Source organism: Chrysochloris asiatica, unplaced genomic scaffold (assembly GCF_000296735.1).
Source record: "Chrysochloris asiatica unplaced genomic scaffold, ChrAsi1.0 scaffold00004, whole genome shotgun sequence".
Classification (NCBI taxonomy): domain Eukaryota; kingdom Metazoa; phylum Chordata; class Mammalia; order Afrosoricida; family Chrysochloridae; genus Chrysochloris; species Chrysochloris asiatica.
Window position 1 is genome coordinate 25042036 of NW_006408522.1, and position 16672 is coordinate 25058707.

A 16672-nucleotide genomic window follows, 5' to 3' on the forward strand; every position below is an offset into this window, starting at 1 on the left:
TTGACTACAGTTAGCTTTCACTAATCTTGCGTCCCACTCTTCTTGTTGTACTCTTAACTCTAGTATGCTCTCCCATACTTTAATGAGAGAGACTCCTGGCTTCCCGACCAAAGTAATCTACAGAAGATAGAGATACATGGACAGAGCAGAGACAATAGGCTGAATGGTTCTTGGAGGAAGAGTGGGAATTTTATATAAATGTGTGTTTTTTATATACCCCACAAATATACAAGAATTTGAAAGAGGGTATGTGCACATGGGTATTTACCTTTCCTACAAACTCAGCTATGAATGTGGTGGAGCATACTGTGGGCAAAATGATGGAAACTTAGATATTGTCAAACATGTTAAGGCAATGAGTTGCTGGGCCTGAGAGCTCATGACTAGGTATATGTTAATTGTTACTAAGTGTATTGTATATTACATTTAACTCTAGTTAAAGAAGAAAATGAATCTATATTTCAATTAGCTTTCCTAGTTCTGCTTTGGTACTCTCAAAGCATCTTTGTGTTGCACAAAAAGAAAGCATGTATGTTTTCTTCTCATGTATTGTTTGTAAATACTACTTAGATAATAATTATTTAAATTAATATTTAATATTTTAGAGAGCAATAAAAGTAGACTTCATTCTCGGAGATTTTATGAAATAGTAACTTTGATATTAGAAACGAAATGTTAAATTGTGTATATTTTGTGGCTTTAAATAATACTGAGTACTTTATAGAAATCTGCTCTCTTAACTTAAGCAAGGGGTAGGTAGCCATATAGAAATCTGCTCCCTTAACTGTAAATTATTACTAGCAGTGATTCCATTTAAACAATATGGTGCCTTTGAGACTTGTGTTGCTGTTTAACCTTGAGCAGAGATGGAAGGAAGGAAAGAGAGAGGGTATTTTGTGGTCTGCCTCCTTTACCTTTTATTTGCTCCAGTAACATCTGTAATACATTGTACTTCACACAAGTAATTTCTGCTTCCATCCTGCCTCCTTTGCCCCTGCTCTCTGGTTGAATTCAGAGTACATACTGCTGTATCATGAGTTTGGCAGTAAAAATTTGGATTTGTTATCAACTGCTTTGTGTGTTCACCACTGCAGATAACACCAAAAATTATTATATAACCTTCCGTTTTAATTAAAGTGGCATGGTTTTTTTAAATAAGCTTTAAAGTTATAACATAAGAAGATTAAATAAAATCTATAACTTTATTAAAATCCCACGTTAGTAGATAAAATTTCCAAGTTGAGGCATTAATATATCCTTGATAATTCTTTTGCCAAAAAATACGCTCTCTAACTTGGGTTTTATGAATTACTGATAAGATGTTACTTAATTACCCCCTCATGGAACATGCATACTTGAGACAAAGTAGTTTGACATATATTCCCATTATTCTACCCATTTTTACTCCCACCCGCCCCTTCTGGGTTTTTTGTTGTTTGTGTGGGTTTTGTTCCTTAATTCAGTTTTTGGTTAGGAGATTTCAGCCTTTTTTCATGGTTACTATTCAAGGCAGAACATAGTCATAAACAGGAAATTTACAGTATTATTAGTTTTTCCTCATCCTCATAAACACACTTGTTCAGTTAGCTAAAGAAAAAGGCATTGTATCTATGCCCCATTTTCCTTGATTAAAAGCATAGAGTAGAACCCAGTGAAAAGAAGTATTAAAAGCAGTTGGAGACTATGGAAACAGTGAAAGTACACTGATGAGGTTAGATCAAACAATTGCTTTACATACTTTGAGAGTGGTAATTTACCCCACAGTGCTTTACTACTGAAAGTTTTGCTGGTAGTGTTTTATTACTTCACACCTTCCATTTTTCCTGGAATAACATAAAATGCAACAAATAGTCATGTAAGGAAGAGCAACATTAATTATATCTACTGTTGCATATATCCCATATGAATTTAGAGACCATCTCAAGAATGCAATGAACATTAATGACTGAGGATCAGGTGAGTTGTGGAAAGACATCAAGAATCAGTCATAAAGCAAAAGAGCATTTAAAAGACAAGAAAGAAAAGGTCAAAATGGCTATCAAAAAAAACTAAAATGTGTTCTTCAGTGTAGAGTAACTAAAGTAAATAAAAGAAATGCTAAAATAAAGAGCTGAACAAAAGATTACAAAAGGAAGACAGTGTTAACAATGAAATGTGCAAAGACCTGGAATTCAAAAACCAAAAGGGAAGAACAGACTCAACATTTCTCAAGCTGAAAGAATTGAAAAAATTCAAGCTTCGGTTTGCAATATTGAAGGATTCTATGGGCAAAACGGAGTCCTGGTGTGGCGCTCTGTGTTAATGAGCTGGACTGCAAAATCAGTTTGAACTGCAAGATGTGCAATTCAAGCTCACCAGCTGCTCCTCAGAAATCCTGCACAAGGTTGCTATGGGTTGGAACTAACTCAATGGTGCTTGCTTAAAAGCAACAACAATGGGCAAAATATTGAATGATGCAGGAAGCATTAAAAGAAGGTCAGAGGAATATACAGTTACTATGCCAAAAATATTTCATCGACATTCAACCATTGCAGGAGGTAGAAAGAAGCAGTGATATTGAAGAAAGAAGTATAAGTTGCACTGAAGGTGTTGGTGAAAAATAAGGCTGCGAATGGACTAGACTCCTGGTGTGGTGCTGTAGGATCAGTACTGGACTGTGAACCACAAGGCTGGCAGTTCAAACCCACCAGCTGCTCCTTGGAAACCTTATATAGGATCACTATGAAACAGAACCAACTTGATGGCACTTAACAATTTTGATGGACTATCAATTGAGATAGTTCAACAAATGGGTGCAACTTGAAGCAGTAACTCATTTGTGCCAAGAAATTTGGAAGATGGCTACCTGGCCAACTGACTGGAAGAGACCCATATTTGTATCCAAAAAAAGGTGATCCATTGTAAAAGTTATTGAACAATATCATTTATATCATATGCGAGTAAAATTTTGTTGAAGATACTCAAAACATTTGCAGCACTACCTAGACAAGGAATTGCCAGAAATTTAAGCCAGATTCCGAAGAAAATGGACAAAGGGATATCTTGCTGATGTTTGGTGGATCTTGACTGAAAGCAGAGAATACCAGAAAGATATTTCCCTATGTATTATTGACAATGCAAAGGCATTCGACAGAGTGGATCATAACGAATTATTATTGATAACATTATAAACAATGGAAATTGCAAACCATTTGATTAATTTTTATGATTTACTTAAATGTGTTGTATAATGAGGAGCTATATCAGAAATTTGGAAAATTTGTATAAATTATACTTCAATATGATGTTATATGATTTGGATGCAGTCCCCAGATTCCAGGCATGTTATCGGCAGTTCCCACGTTATGAATGAGTTCTGTATGTATGTGTGTCTTGGTTTGTATCTAATGTCAGTCAGATGTTTGTCTTAGTATAATGTACTTTTCTATTCATTAAACCCTTCCAGATATACTGAACATCTTCAACAAAATGTAGTAAAAAAATGTTTTGATGTATGTCACAAAGCACCCATTTATTACTATAAACCATTGTGTGTCCCTTGAATTTGCAATATTAAAGGCTTTACTGGGGGTGAGACCCTGGATATATGTGTGGTTAGCTATTGCCCAAACAGGTGTTATATAGCACGTGACTGTATATACCATAATAGTACTTATGCACATAATATTAAATGTGTCTCACAGTGCATTTCTTAAAACATTTTATATTTTTCCTCACAGACAAACTTTCCAGAAATGATGAACAGATACAAACAACTTTTGACCTATATTCGGAGTGCTGTCACAAGAAATTATTCTGAAAAATCCATTAATTCTATTCTTGATTATATCTCTACTTCTAAACAGGTTGGATTGATTTTTTTCTACTTTTGGTACCTACTACTGTATATATTTATACTGAGGGCTCTGTTCTTTAAAAAAGAAAAGGCCTAGAGGTGTTCCTCAAGTAGTAATGCTGGTTATTAGTGTAAGTTAAGAAAATAGCTACTATTTTAATACTATACTATAGTATTTGTATTTTTACATAGTATTAAATACTATAATATAGTATAGTAGCAACTCCAATGTTTCTCTTCATATATCTTCATATACTGAACTAGTCTGCAAACAACTTTTACTGGGTAATACTGAACTCTTAATACAATTGCTATCACAGTTCCTTCTAATAAACTCCATCACCACTTTAGCTATTCATTCTGAGCCATTTAATACTTACCATTTTGAATCACATTTTATCTGTCTCTAATGTTCTCATCACATAGCACTTGACCTTACTCATTAGGTGCTCAATAAATGCTTTTATAAAGGATAGATGGGTAGATGAATGGTTGACAAAAGGAAGGACCAATAATGAAGGAAACTTAAGTTGGTACTTGGAGGAGTGTTAATGCTTTCATTCTTCTGGATATTGATTACTAAGGAGAGCAGTGATGTTATTTTATATTTAAAATTTTGCAGATACAATTATTAATTTGATTGTTACTATTTTTTTAAGCAACATAACCCAATGTTTCAACTTTCTTTTTGATATTTCAGTGCAAGTAGTCTCTATATCATTTCATATTATGCAAAAACATTTGGTACTTTTCTTGCTTTTTCGTAAAATTGTTAATCTCATAATCAACCTGTTTCATACTCTTTCTACTAGATAACGTTTTTATTTATTGTGGCAACTTATTACTCTCTAATGAAATATATGTAATGGGAATAGTTGCTGTTGTTAAGTGCCGTCAAGCTGGTTCTGACTCAGCCTAACCCTGGATAGGGTTTCTTAGGCTGTAAATCTTTGCGGGAGCCTCATCTTTCTCTTGCAGAGCAACTGGTGGACTTGAACCACTGACTTTGTTGTGATGGCGTCCTGGTGTGACACTGCAGGATAGTGCACTGGACTGCAAGGTTAGTTTGAACTGCAAAGTCGGCCGTTCAAAGCCACCAGCTACTCCTCAGAAACCCTATACAGGGTTGCAAGGTAGAGAAGATGTTTTCTGAATTTTACCAGCATGTCATCAAAACAGTTTTGGTATACTATTTAATAAGTACTGTGCCAGTGATGAATTGATTATAAAACCAGAGGTCACATGCTCTGCAGGTTATTTTGTGTAAGCTTTTTGTTTTGTTTTGTCTTTTGAAAGTAAGAATACCACTAGACTTTACTATGTCATCAACAGTCATGAAAAAATAGGCAGCCTTTCATGAAGGTGTCAAATTTTCCTGATCTTAGGGTCCTCTACCTCTTGAGCTTTTTAAATAGATATCTAGAGCCTGAAATAAAGGAGTAGTCTGGCGAGTAGAGTCTTACCATGTAAAACAGATCATTTCCATGAAAAAATGACAATGAATTAATACCCGATGCAATTGTGAAAGAGCCCTTCAGAATAATGCACTGGACCACAAGGTCAGTTTGAACCAAAAGGTCAACAGTTCAAACCCACCAGTTGCTCCTTGGAAACCCTATACAGGGTTGCTATGAGCCATTGTGAAGCGCTGTAGGATAAGTGCTGTGGTGGTTCTGTAAGACATGCACTGGACTGCTAACCACAAGGTCAACAGTTCAAGTCCATCAGGTGCTCTGTGGGAGAAAGATGAGGCTTTCTGCTCCTGTAAAGACTTACAGCCTCGGAAACCCAAACAGGGTCACTGTGATTTGGACTTGACGGCCGGCTGACTGACTGGGGAGGGGGGAGTAGACAGCCTCGTGTTTCTCCCATGGTGGCTGATGATGGGTTTGAATAGCCAATCTTGAGGTTAGCAGTCCAGTGCTTATTCTACAGCACCACCATTGTGCTTGTCTTACAATACCCCAAGAACTACCTTTGGCAAATTAATAGTGGTTCCAAAAAAACTAAACCTGCCTTCAAGTAGATTTCTGATTCAGTAACTCTCTAGGATAAAGTAGAACCTGGCTAATAGGGTTTATAGAATTATAAATCTGTACAGAAGCAGACAGCCGTATATGTCTTCTGATGAGTGACTGGTGGGTTTGAACCATCTGCCTTTTGGTTAGCAACACAACACTTAACCCACTGTGCCACTAAGGATCCTTTGATGATGGTTACACACAGCTGAGATTATACTAGACTTCTATTCTCCACCAGACTTCAGCAATTCAGAGGTAATGTAAAAACTGTGTAGTCCAGTTAATTGATTAGTCACATTGTAGAAGAATTTTGATGAAAGGAGTTAGTTCCTATTTGATTCCTTAGCAGCTTCCTTTGGTAGCCATATGTTGTGGTTGCCGCTGTCAAGTTCGTTCCAAATAATAGTGACCCTGTCTGGAGTCCTGGTGTGGTGCTGTGGGTTAATGCGCCAGACTACAAAGCCCTTTGAACTACATGGTCGACGGGGCAGTTCAAGCACACCAGTCACTCTTTGGAAACCCTATACAGGGTCACTGTGGGTTGGAACTGACTCGATGGCACTTAACAACAACAACAACATAAGATTTCCAAAGAGCAGCTGGTGGGTTTAAACCATTGACCTGTGGTTAGCCACCCAGTGCTTATCCTACAGCACCACACCAGGACTCCATATTAGATACCAAATAAAGGTTGAGTGAATAAGATAAATGCTACTAATAAAACAGTACGCTTACCTCTTTGTACATCATTTATTTATTTATATATGTGAATATAAAACAAAGTGTTACGTTGGGAAGAAGCGTATATAATTAGAGCATATGAACTTATAGTCCTATAATTTAAATGGGAAAATATTTTCTTGGTTTATTTTTTAAACTTACTTAAAAACAGGTTTTTATTAATAAGGTATGTATTGTTAATTTTGTGGAACATAGAACATTCAGTATGATACAGATAGTGTATCTTAGATGTATTAAAGTTCAAAGATGCACTTTAGTTTGCTCAAATTAACTTTATTAACAGGTACAAATTTGCTGTTTACAATTATAGAATTCTGATTTTTTATGTCAGATGGATTTACTGCAGGAATTCTATGAAACAACACTGGAAGCTTTGAAAGATGCTAAGAATGATAGACTATGGTTTAAGACAAACACAAAGGTAACAATTACAGTTCTGTATTTTTTCTTTTAAAGAATGAGTGGGATGTGCTTAATAAACTCAGCTCTTCTAAAGATGCACATCTCCTTTTGAAGTCTTTTGATTTAAATAACTTTGTTTTTTTTGCAGCTTGGAAAATTATATTTAGAACGGGAGGAATATGGAAAGCTTCAAAAAATTTTACGCCAGTTACATCAATCCTGCCAGGTACCATTCCCTTATTTTTATCTTAATATTTTGTTTTTGGTTTTTTATTTTGTTTTGTTTTATTTTTAATAAAGAAGCACAAGAAAGAGTATTATGTGAAGTAATGTTTAGGGGTGGTGATCCTATAGTATATATTCACTCAGAAATAGTATTGTAAAGGTTCCATTTCCATTCAGCTGACTTAAATGAACTATTTATAACAAAACAGTTTGTAAGTTACTGTATGCTTGTCTGTTAAATAAGGTTGTTAAAGTTAAGTATTTGCTTTCCTAGACTGATGATGGAGAAGATGACTTGAAAAAAGGTACACAATTATTAGAAATATATGCTTTGGAAATTCAGATGTATACAGCACAGAAAAATAACAAAAAACTGAAAGCACTCTATGAACAGTCACTTCACATCAAGTCTGCCATCCCCCATCCTCTGATCATGGGAGTCATCAGAGGCAAGTGTGCTTTGGAGAGAGGGTGGGCAATCAGATGAGCAGATGCTAAGGTTTCATTGTGTATGACTGAATGACTTAGGCATAAGTGATCATTGAAGATTGTAGTGATAGAAAGTTCACTTTATCAAAACTGCTACTCTTGAATTATATATAAAAAATTGTTTCCGTATCACTTGAGGTTAAAAATTTACAATAGCTTGTTCAGTAGTTTCTTCATTGACACTTAATAAGGAACTTGGTTTTTGTTTTCAATTAACGTATGTACCCTGTTGCTGGTACTTGTTGTTGTTGTTGTTATGTGCCATCGAGTCGGTTCCGACCCATAGCGACCCTGTATAGGGTTTCCGAGGGTGTAAATCTTTACGGGAGTAGAAAGCCTCATCTTTCTCCCGCGGAGCAGCTGGTAGTTACGAACCGCTGACCTTAAGGTTCGCAGCCCGATTCGTAACCACTACGCTACAAGAGCTGCCTCTAGTCATGTTTTAAAATTAAAAGAACCAAAGCCACTGAAACAATTTTAATTTAATCTTTGTAAAGTGGTCAGTTTTGTTACAGTTAAAAATTGAAAATGTTCTCTTCTCGCATGTTTTATTCTTTACAGAATGTGGTGGTAAAATGCACTTGCGAGAAGGTGAATTTGAAAAGGCACACACTGACTTTTTTGAAGCCTTCAAGAATTATGATGAGTCAGGGAGTCCTAGGCGAACCACTTGCTTAAAATATTTAGTCTTGGCAAATATGCTAATGAAATCTGGAATAAATCCATTTGACTCACAGGAGGTATGTGTACACTTTTCAGTTTTTGTTGTGTTTTTGTTTTTTTGTTTTTATTTTTCAGTTTCTCTTAGCTGTCTTTTGTAGAAATAAATTTTTTTCTTACATGCCTAGTTGATTTTCTGTTTTGTTTTGTTTTGTTTTTACTGTGTTTAGGCTAAGCCGTACAAAAATGATCCAGAAATTCTAGCAATGACAAATTTAGTAAGGTAAGATTTTATGTTTCGGTTAAGGTAAATTTCCTTAAAGCAGTTAATAAAGATGAAGAACATTTTACACTTAGTACTCAACATTTGCTATTTTTTGTTGGTTTGAAATAGTGTATAGTTTGTGAAATTTTAATCTTTGGAAGTCATTTATCTTATTGTTTCTGTTAGCCACAAGATTTTATTATCTGGTGCCTTTGTGTTGTTTTTATCCACGTAAATGTTTTAAAGCATTTTTTTCATAATGTTAACTGCCTCTGCTTGTCTTAATCCAAAAAGAAATTATGAATTGGTCCACATAAACCAAGAAATTTCTGTAAAACGAGATTATTTCATAAGTGTCTTTGTTGTGTCTTTCCTCAGTGACAGGATGAAAATATAAATAGAAAGAAATGTTTACCCCAGATAATTTTATCGGTTGGGGGTAGGGAGAGCAGCCATAGTAGTGAGAAACTCAGGTTCACTGAAGGTGTAATAAGAGAGGAAGGTGTGGGTAATGACTGAAAAATCTGCCATAATAAATTCATTTACTTTTTTGCATGGCTATGACTTTTATAAGTTATATTAGTCTCTTTTTTTCCTTTCTTTCATTTAAGGAGAATGTAATTTTATAGCTATAAAAATTAGAATCAGTTTCTTTTAGGAGGATGGGGAGTGATTTGGGGAATAAAAACTCTAAAATGCCACAAATCAATTTCTTGAGAATTATTTACTTTTTAATCTACTTTAATGTTTGTTTAAATGATTTTAGTGAAAAAAGACTTCTCCATCTTCGTTTTAGTTTATTATATCTGCAATTGGTCACAATAAAAGATGATTTGGTTAGATCAGTTTCATAATGCTTTTTTAAAATTATAAAGTTTAACTACTAAACAACAATTTAAACTTTTTAAACTCTTAAAGAAATATTGAGGAAAAATATCACCCTAAAGATTAACCACTTATCTAAATTAAATTGGTCAAATACATAAAAATGATTATTAGAGCTTTAAAAGTAAAAGCTGCCCAAGCAAGTGAATCCGTGAGGGTCCCACAGTTTTGTGTAAGATTTTTAAAAACCAAAATACACCACTTAGAGTAGAAGACTGTTACTCAGTTAAAATAAATGTGTGTACAAATGTTTTCAATGTTTGTATATATCCTCCATAGTAAATTACAAGAATGCATTTGGGATAGCTAAGAAAGTAATGCTTCCTAATTTTATCTTCCTAGTCAGTTGCCAGCAGACTAGAGGAAAGTAATTCCTGTTGAAGCACTTGAATCACCTGCCCCTAACATGAAGTTACATTGCGACCCAACAGATGGAAGCACAGCAGAGGGCGTGCAGAGTGGCTGATGATATGTCTTACATATAAAGCAGACAGTGGTGCCCTATCCAGAAGGTTGGCTTCTTCCTTCTCAGCACCTTTAGCCGTCCCCATAGTTCATTATAGAATTGATTTCAAAAGTAGGTATTAGACACTTTGGAGAGTTGTGAACATAAATCAGCCTTTGGCCGTCTGCAACAGGGGATTCCATCTGTCTCTACATTGTGTGTACCTCATTTGGCACTAATTTTCTGCCACTGATGTTTCCACTGTATATGGCTCAGTGGAATGTAAAGGCTAGAGAAAGTTGAAAATCTAATATTCCCTTTGAAATTCAAGTTTTGGGAGTTGCTGGTAGCTATCTTGAAGGAAAAAATTAGGAAGCTGCATTACACTTTCTTGTTAGATAAGACCAAATTCATCAATATAGTGATATGCATGAATTTGGTTGCTTTCATTAAGAACAATTAGGGATTAAATATACAATTTAATTTTAAAAATAATCAAACATTGAATAGCTGTTAAACTCTCTTGTCAACAATTAAGATTGGTACATGTTTTAAACTAGCAATTATAAATATGACCCAAAATATTTTTGTATTTAATTTTCTTTCCTATAAAGAACCAAGAGTATTAAAAAAGGAAATTCATTATGTTTATAGAAGGGTGTGTGTTTATTTAACTCTGGTTACTGTGATTTCTTTCCTCATTTATATTGGAGAAGCTATAAAATAATTTAGATTTTTGCAAAAAAATTTAGAAACAGTCTTTGGATTATCTAATATAACATCTTCACATTTGACAAAATGCATGCTTTTCTTTTTCTATCAGTGCCTATCAGAATAACGACATCACTGAATTTGAAAAGATTCTGAAAACAAATCACAGCAACATAATGGATGACCCTTTCATAAGAGAACACATTGAAGGTATGTCCTTACTTTAAATGAATTCTGTTGCTTTCTTTGCCATAATCAAATAGTGCTTCTTAATGAAGCTGCCTGAAATTTTTCTTTTGTTTATTGCTAGGTATAGAAATGCTTCTAGTTGGCGTCCAACTCATAGTGAGCTTGTGTACCACAGAACAAAACAGTGCCCAATACTGCCCCACCCTCACACCCGTTGCTGTGTTTGAACCCATGGTTGTAGCCATTGTGTCACTCCATGTCATTGAGGGTCATTCTTTTTTGCTGGCCCTAGTTAACCAAGTATGATGTCCTTCTTCAGGGACTGACCCTGCCTGAAAACATGTCCAAAGTACATGAAACAAAGTCTCACTATCTTTATGGCTAAGGAGGATTAAGACAGATTTGTTCATTATTGTTTAAGGTGCATGTTTATTGTTGGCACTTAAATTCAAAGTTAATTTTTAGAGTTTATTTTTGATGACTAACTAAAGCTTTGAAAATATACTGCTCTAAGATACGGAGATAGATAAATTAACATTGGGAAGATTTCATGCCAGTAAGTTAAAGAGATGTTTATTAGAATTCTCATTTTGTATATAACTTGCCCGTTTAAATGGTGTGCCCACACCTATAACACACAAGTACATGTAGGAAACTAATGCAAGAGGATTGTGTAGTGTGCCAAAAATCTGTCTGATGTATGCACTATTTATGTAAAGCTACTGGACCCAAGAAAGAAATCATCCCTTTATTCTGGAGCTGCTCTTCCAACGCCCATGCTCCCAAATAAGGGAGTTGTTTGAGACTAGTCCTGGGGTGGCACTGCAGTCATTCCTCAAACACTGTATACAGGGTCGTTGTGAGTTGGTACCAACTTGACAGCACTTAATAACAACAACAGTGACTGTTTGGAACAACTTGTTTAAATACATACATTCCAGAAACATAATGAAAATCCAAAGAAAATTTCAGAAATAATTTATGAAATTATTTCTTTCCTTTTCATTTTCTGAGCTCTTTTGTTCAATAGATATTTAAGATTCTTATATGAATCTAAAAGAGCCAAGATGGTACTGTAGGATACAGTAGATTGGTCCATGACCTCAGTCTGGTTTATAAACAATTCTACATGATGAAACTTGAGGAAGTTCAAAAAAGCATTGTGTAAAATATAACTCAAGTTTTGGAGAAAGCTTTAGAAAAGAAAGTTGGCTAATATAAGCTAGAGCTCCTTGAAAGATGCTTGTCATTAATGAAACAATAGGTAGTATGCTGTTATAGAGAAGACAGAAGGATCTATTAGGTAGAATTGCAGCATGGGCAAAATCAGGAAAGTGGGAATAAGAAAAATTATGAAAGAGGCAACCTCTAATCTTGTTACACATCTGTTGGACCCAGATATTTTAGATCTTAAGTACCTTAAGCCACTGCCAATCAAAGGGATGTATTTTAAGATAATAAATGATAAGTTAATGAATATCATGTCTAAGTACATATGGTTCATAAAGATATAATAGAAACTGTTAAAATGCAAATGTTTTTATTTTCCTGTTTATCTTTCTTCCAGAACTTTTGCGAAACATCAGAACACAAGTGCTCATAAAATTAATTAAGCCTTACACAAGAATACATATTCCTTTTATTTCTAAGGTACTTGTATTCATGAATTTTAATGTTACAATTTGTAGTTATAAATGCTGTGTACCTGTTTGCCATTTAAGAGTAACTCTAACTTGGTAACATTTTATTATGTTTCATTTTTTTAAATTCAGTATTAACTAGAAGACTTTAATGTGAAATTTTCTTTGTTTCTTGGGTCTAAGTTAACAGGAAAAGGGTTTTTAACATTGAAGATACAGAAATTGAGAAACACTAAATTATCTTTTTTATTTTTTTAAAGATTCCTAGAGCCTAAAAGATAATGATGTAAGAAAGAAGAGAGGCTAAAATGTAGAATTTATGGAGGATTAACCTCAAACATAATAAATTGTGAAGAAGGAGGGATATATTTCAAATATTACAAAGTTAAATCTTTATCCAGACCTGTGTTCTCAGACATATTTGAAGTTATCATGAAATTTGTTTAAAATCTTAAGTGATAGAAATTTGAAAATCAGAATAGCTATATAAAATCATGAAGTCTTTAAAATGTCAATTAGTGAATTATAATGGGTCTTTCTTTTGACTTAGGAGTTAAACATAGATGTAGCTGATGTGGAGAGCTTGCTGGTGCAGTGCATATTGGATAAGTAAGTACAGGCTTTTTTTATCACAAATATTAGGGACTATATTTTTAATAATAGTGATGATGAAACACCTTTCTGAATTCTTGATTTTTCTTGAAAAGCACCCTCTGGCTATGATTTTTTATTTAAGAGGTGTGTGTGTGTGACAGAGGATTTTTGATAAGTGGATAGACGTATGCAACACAGCTCTGAAAAGCTTGAAATAGATTTTCAGAAGGGTTTCTCACTCAGTAATACAGTGGGAGAATTACTTAACAAATTGTCTTTATGTTTGATAGTATAAATGTGTGCTATACATAATGGTTGTAAAAATCGATCACAAAAACAGTACAGTGTTTCTTAAAATTCACAAATAACATTTTCTTTTGAAAGCTTGGTAAGTGTGTGCCTGTTGATTCTTTTGATGAAAGGTAAGTGAAATCTGGTTTCTGCATAGAGTTTAAATGATGTTATAACTAATGCTGAACTCATTCATTTATAATGTACACAGCAGTTTTTTCTTGTGCATTTATTGGCATTTTGTGAATTATATTTTAGGAAACATTGATCCCAAAGATATGCTTATGATTTTTCGACATACCTTCTTTTATTTATTTACAGCACTATTCATGGCCGAATTGATCAAGTCAACCAACTCCTTGAACTGGATCATCAGAAGAGGGGTGGTGCCCGATATACTGCACTAGATAAATGGACCAACCAGCTGAACTCTCTCAACCAGGCTGTAGTCAGTAAACTGGCTTAACAGAGAACCAGCTTTCACAGACATACTTAAGGCAACAGTGCAGAGATGTAATCCTTTAAAAAAAAAAAAACTGGGAATGGCAAAACTACTGTCGGTTGATGTGTCCTGAAAATGATTGGAGTTATGGCAGAAGTGCTTTTTGATCAACTGGTTTGTGTTTTGCTGCTGCATTTATCCCAAGAAAAACAGCTTTAATCTCCAGAAGAAAACCAAAATGCCATGGGATTTATGCTGTATTGACATCTTGCCCTAAACATACAACATCATAGTAATTTGTCATGGGCAACATGACCAGAGAGAAGATTTTTGTCATGATTTTAAATACACTGACACGCTACTGTTGGTTAAATTTAAACATATTTTACCTGCAGAAATTCTCTCACAGATAACCTGCAATAACTTGAAATGCATACCCTTTTGAACACTTCCTTTTCTCATGTATAAATTAAAATGTTTGCTGCATTTTGCAATGTCAGTTCTCCAAAAATGTGTCCATATATTTCTGTACCTGCAGTGTAGTAAAGGTTTAGATGAAACCCCGTAATTATAGTGGCATACTGTCACTTAGGGTTCAAGCAGCAAAATAAACAGTGCAGCTCAGAAATGATAGTTTGGTTCTTGATGTGTTTTTATTACATTGGGGTTGTTTTGTTTTGTTTTTTTAGTACCTTAGAGATTAAAAGTTATTTTATCTTCTGTTAATGATTAAAAACAAAAAAACCTGAGGGCAAATAAGTTGGTTATATGCTTTCAAGAGTTTTTTTTTAAGGTAGTCTTTATTGATAAAGTACAGAAAATTAGTTTCTAACAAAATGCTTATGTAGTACTGACTTTGACAGTGATGCTTTAAAGGAATAAAGGTGTGGTTTTTTTTTGTTGTTTTTTTTTTAATGGTATTCCTTTTCAAAGGAATGAATTCTAACCAGAATCTTCACTGCAAACAAATATTTCAGAACATAGACAGCTGAATGAATGTTACTCTGCATAGTGATCATGCTGGAGAGTTACTGCCTAACTCCAGCAGTCTACCATTGCCCCAAACTACTCAAGTTGTGCTCTTTTAAAATTGCATTCAGAGCTAATTTAAATCACACAATATTAACTTTATGATTATACATTGTTTAAAAAGCAAAAGTATCACCAAGCTTGACGACTTGATTGTCCCTTTTGGGTTTTTGTTGTTGTTGTTTAGTGTTGTTGAGTCGGTTCCGACTCATAACGCCCCTGTCTGGTGAGCTTGAACTACCAATCTTGGAATACAGCTCATTAATCCCCAGCACCATACCATGCTCCTGATTGTCCTTAGCCACCATTATTTGGCAACAAATGACCATTGACAATTTCTAAAAAAAATTAAATCTATCTTTGAGGCAATAGTAGAATTATGCAACTAACTTTGAAGGCAATTTCAAAGTTTGAAAGGTATTTTGAGCCGCGATGGCATAGTTAGAAGAATGAACTGTGGCCTTCCAAGGTGATTACTCTAAAGGAGACTCAGCTCATTTGAATGTATTGAGTGTATATGTTACTTGTTTCATTTGAAAGAAAAAGGTCGCATTATTTTATAGCAATCAGTACAAAAAGAAGTTAAAGAATTCCTTTGGATTTTCTGTTGCTTCTTGTTATGTGAAAAATTAGTGGCAATTACAGAGGAAGACTTGTAATTGAAGAGTGACAACCGAGAGTTTTAGATCTTTAAATCAGATTTTATAAGCAACGAAAGGAGCATGGACTTAAAATAAGTCATGCTTATTCGGTTTTGTCAAAATTTTACGAAAATATGTGATATATATTTATACTAAAACTATATAATCCTTAGATTTAGGAAAGCAACCAGTTTATGTCTTTAGAGATAAAAGCAGTATTAAATGCAGGTACATGTTGAAAATTGTAGGAAAGTGAAAGATAAAATTAATGTCTATGGTAGGGAATAAAATAAGATACAAGATTACGTGTATGTTCTTGTTTTACATAAATCATTTGTGAAAGGTGTGCTAAGTTTGTTTTTTTTGTTTGTTTTTTTTTTACAGGAGTGGTATTAATTAGAACTTATTTTTCAGTATAATTTGGAGACTCTTTGTTACTCAAATAAAAATGACAAGCATCTGTGCCTATATTTAAATATGTATGCATGTGAAGAGCATGGAAAGCTAAAGCCCTGCTTAAGTGAGTCGATGGAATTTAGATTTCAAAGGCTTGAGTGATGTGATTTAACTCCTACCTTCAGACTCTTACACGGCCCACTTCTCCTGTGCTAGCTTTGCTGTGTGCACTGGTGCATCTTTCAGTTTCTAGACGGTTAGCATGTACTTGTTATTCATTGGAAAACCCAGCTAAATATATAACAGTATCTAAGCTCTACCATAATTATTATTTGTAATTGTGTATTTATCAATATAGAATCTGTTTAACATAGTACTTCCCAAATACAGGGTTTTGTTTTTGTTTTTGTTTTTTTAAGTTATTTATCACATTTGTTTTTAACACAGGCTTTTGATAGGTTTTAACAGTCTGACTAAAACAATAATTTTTTTTTTCCTTTAAACATTTTTGTGTGTGCTTTCATGCATCAGATAAGGTAGGGTTGGAGCCTGATTTAGAGCTTGCTTATCAAAATACAGCTAAATTTGAGTGAAGTAAAAAATTTATTGGCAAATTCCTAACATTTGTCTGATAATCAAAACCTTTTTGTGTGTGTGGAAACTGAACAGATAACATATGAATATGTTACAGTGCATTCATTTTACTTTTCACTTCACAGCAAACTTTGGCTGCCATGAATAGATACTATTTACTGCAAGGAACTGCAATTC

At 34.1% G+C, this 16672-nt stretch overlaps 1 protein-coding gene across 3 annotated transcripts in view; it reads left to right on the forward strand.

Moving 5' to 3' along the window:
- Window positions 1–14464, forward strand: part of COPS2 (COP9 signalosome subunit 2) — a 34835-nt gene extending 20371 nt beyond the window's left edge. The window contains exons 4-13 of one of the 3 annotated variants that reach the window (XM_006831673.1): window positions 3720–3845; window positions 6929–7018; window positions 7148–7225; window positions 7499–7673; window positions 8275–8453; window positions 8604–8656; window positions 10792–10889; window positions 12436–12518; window positions 13059–13117; window positions 13715–14464. In XM_006831673.1, coding sequence (XP_006831736.1) covers window positions 3720–3845; window positions 6929–7018; window positions 7148–7225; window positions 7499–7673; window positions 8275–8453; window positions 8604–8656; window positions 10792–10889; window positions 12436–12518; window positions 13059–13117; window positions 13715–13859 — 1086 coding nt within the window. In that variant the 3' untranslated portion in view covers window positions 13860–14464. Of the gene's footprint in view, window positions 1–3719; window positions 3846–6907; window positions 7019–7147; window positions 7226–7498; window positions 7674–8274; window positions 8454–8603; window positions 8657–10791; window positions 10890–12435; window positions 12519–13058; window positions 13118–13714 lie in introns of all 3 variants that reach the window. The other 2 variants (XM_006831672.1, XM_006831674.1) reach the window with 2 other exon arrangements.
- Window positions 14465–16672: the final 2208 nt, after the last annotated feature.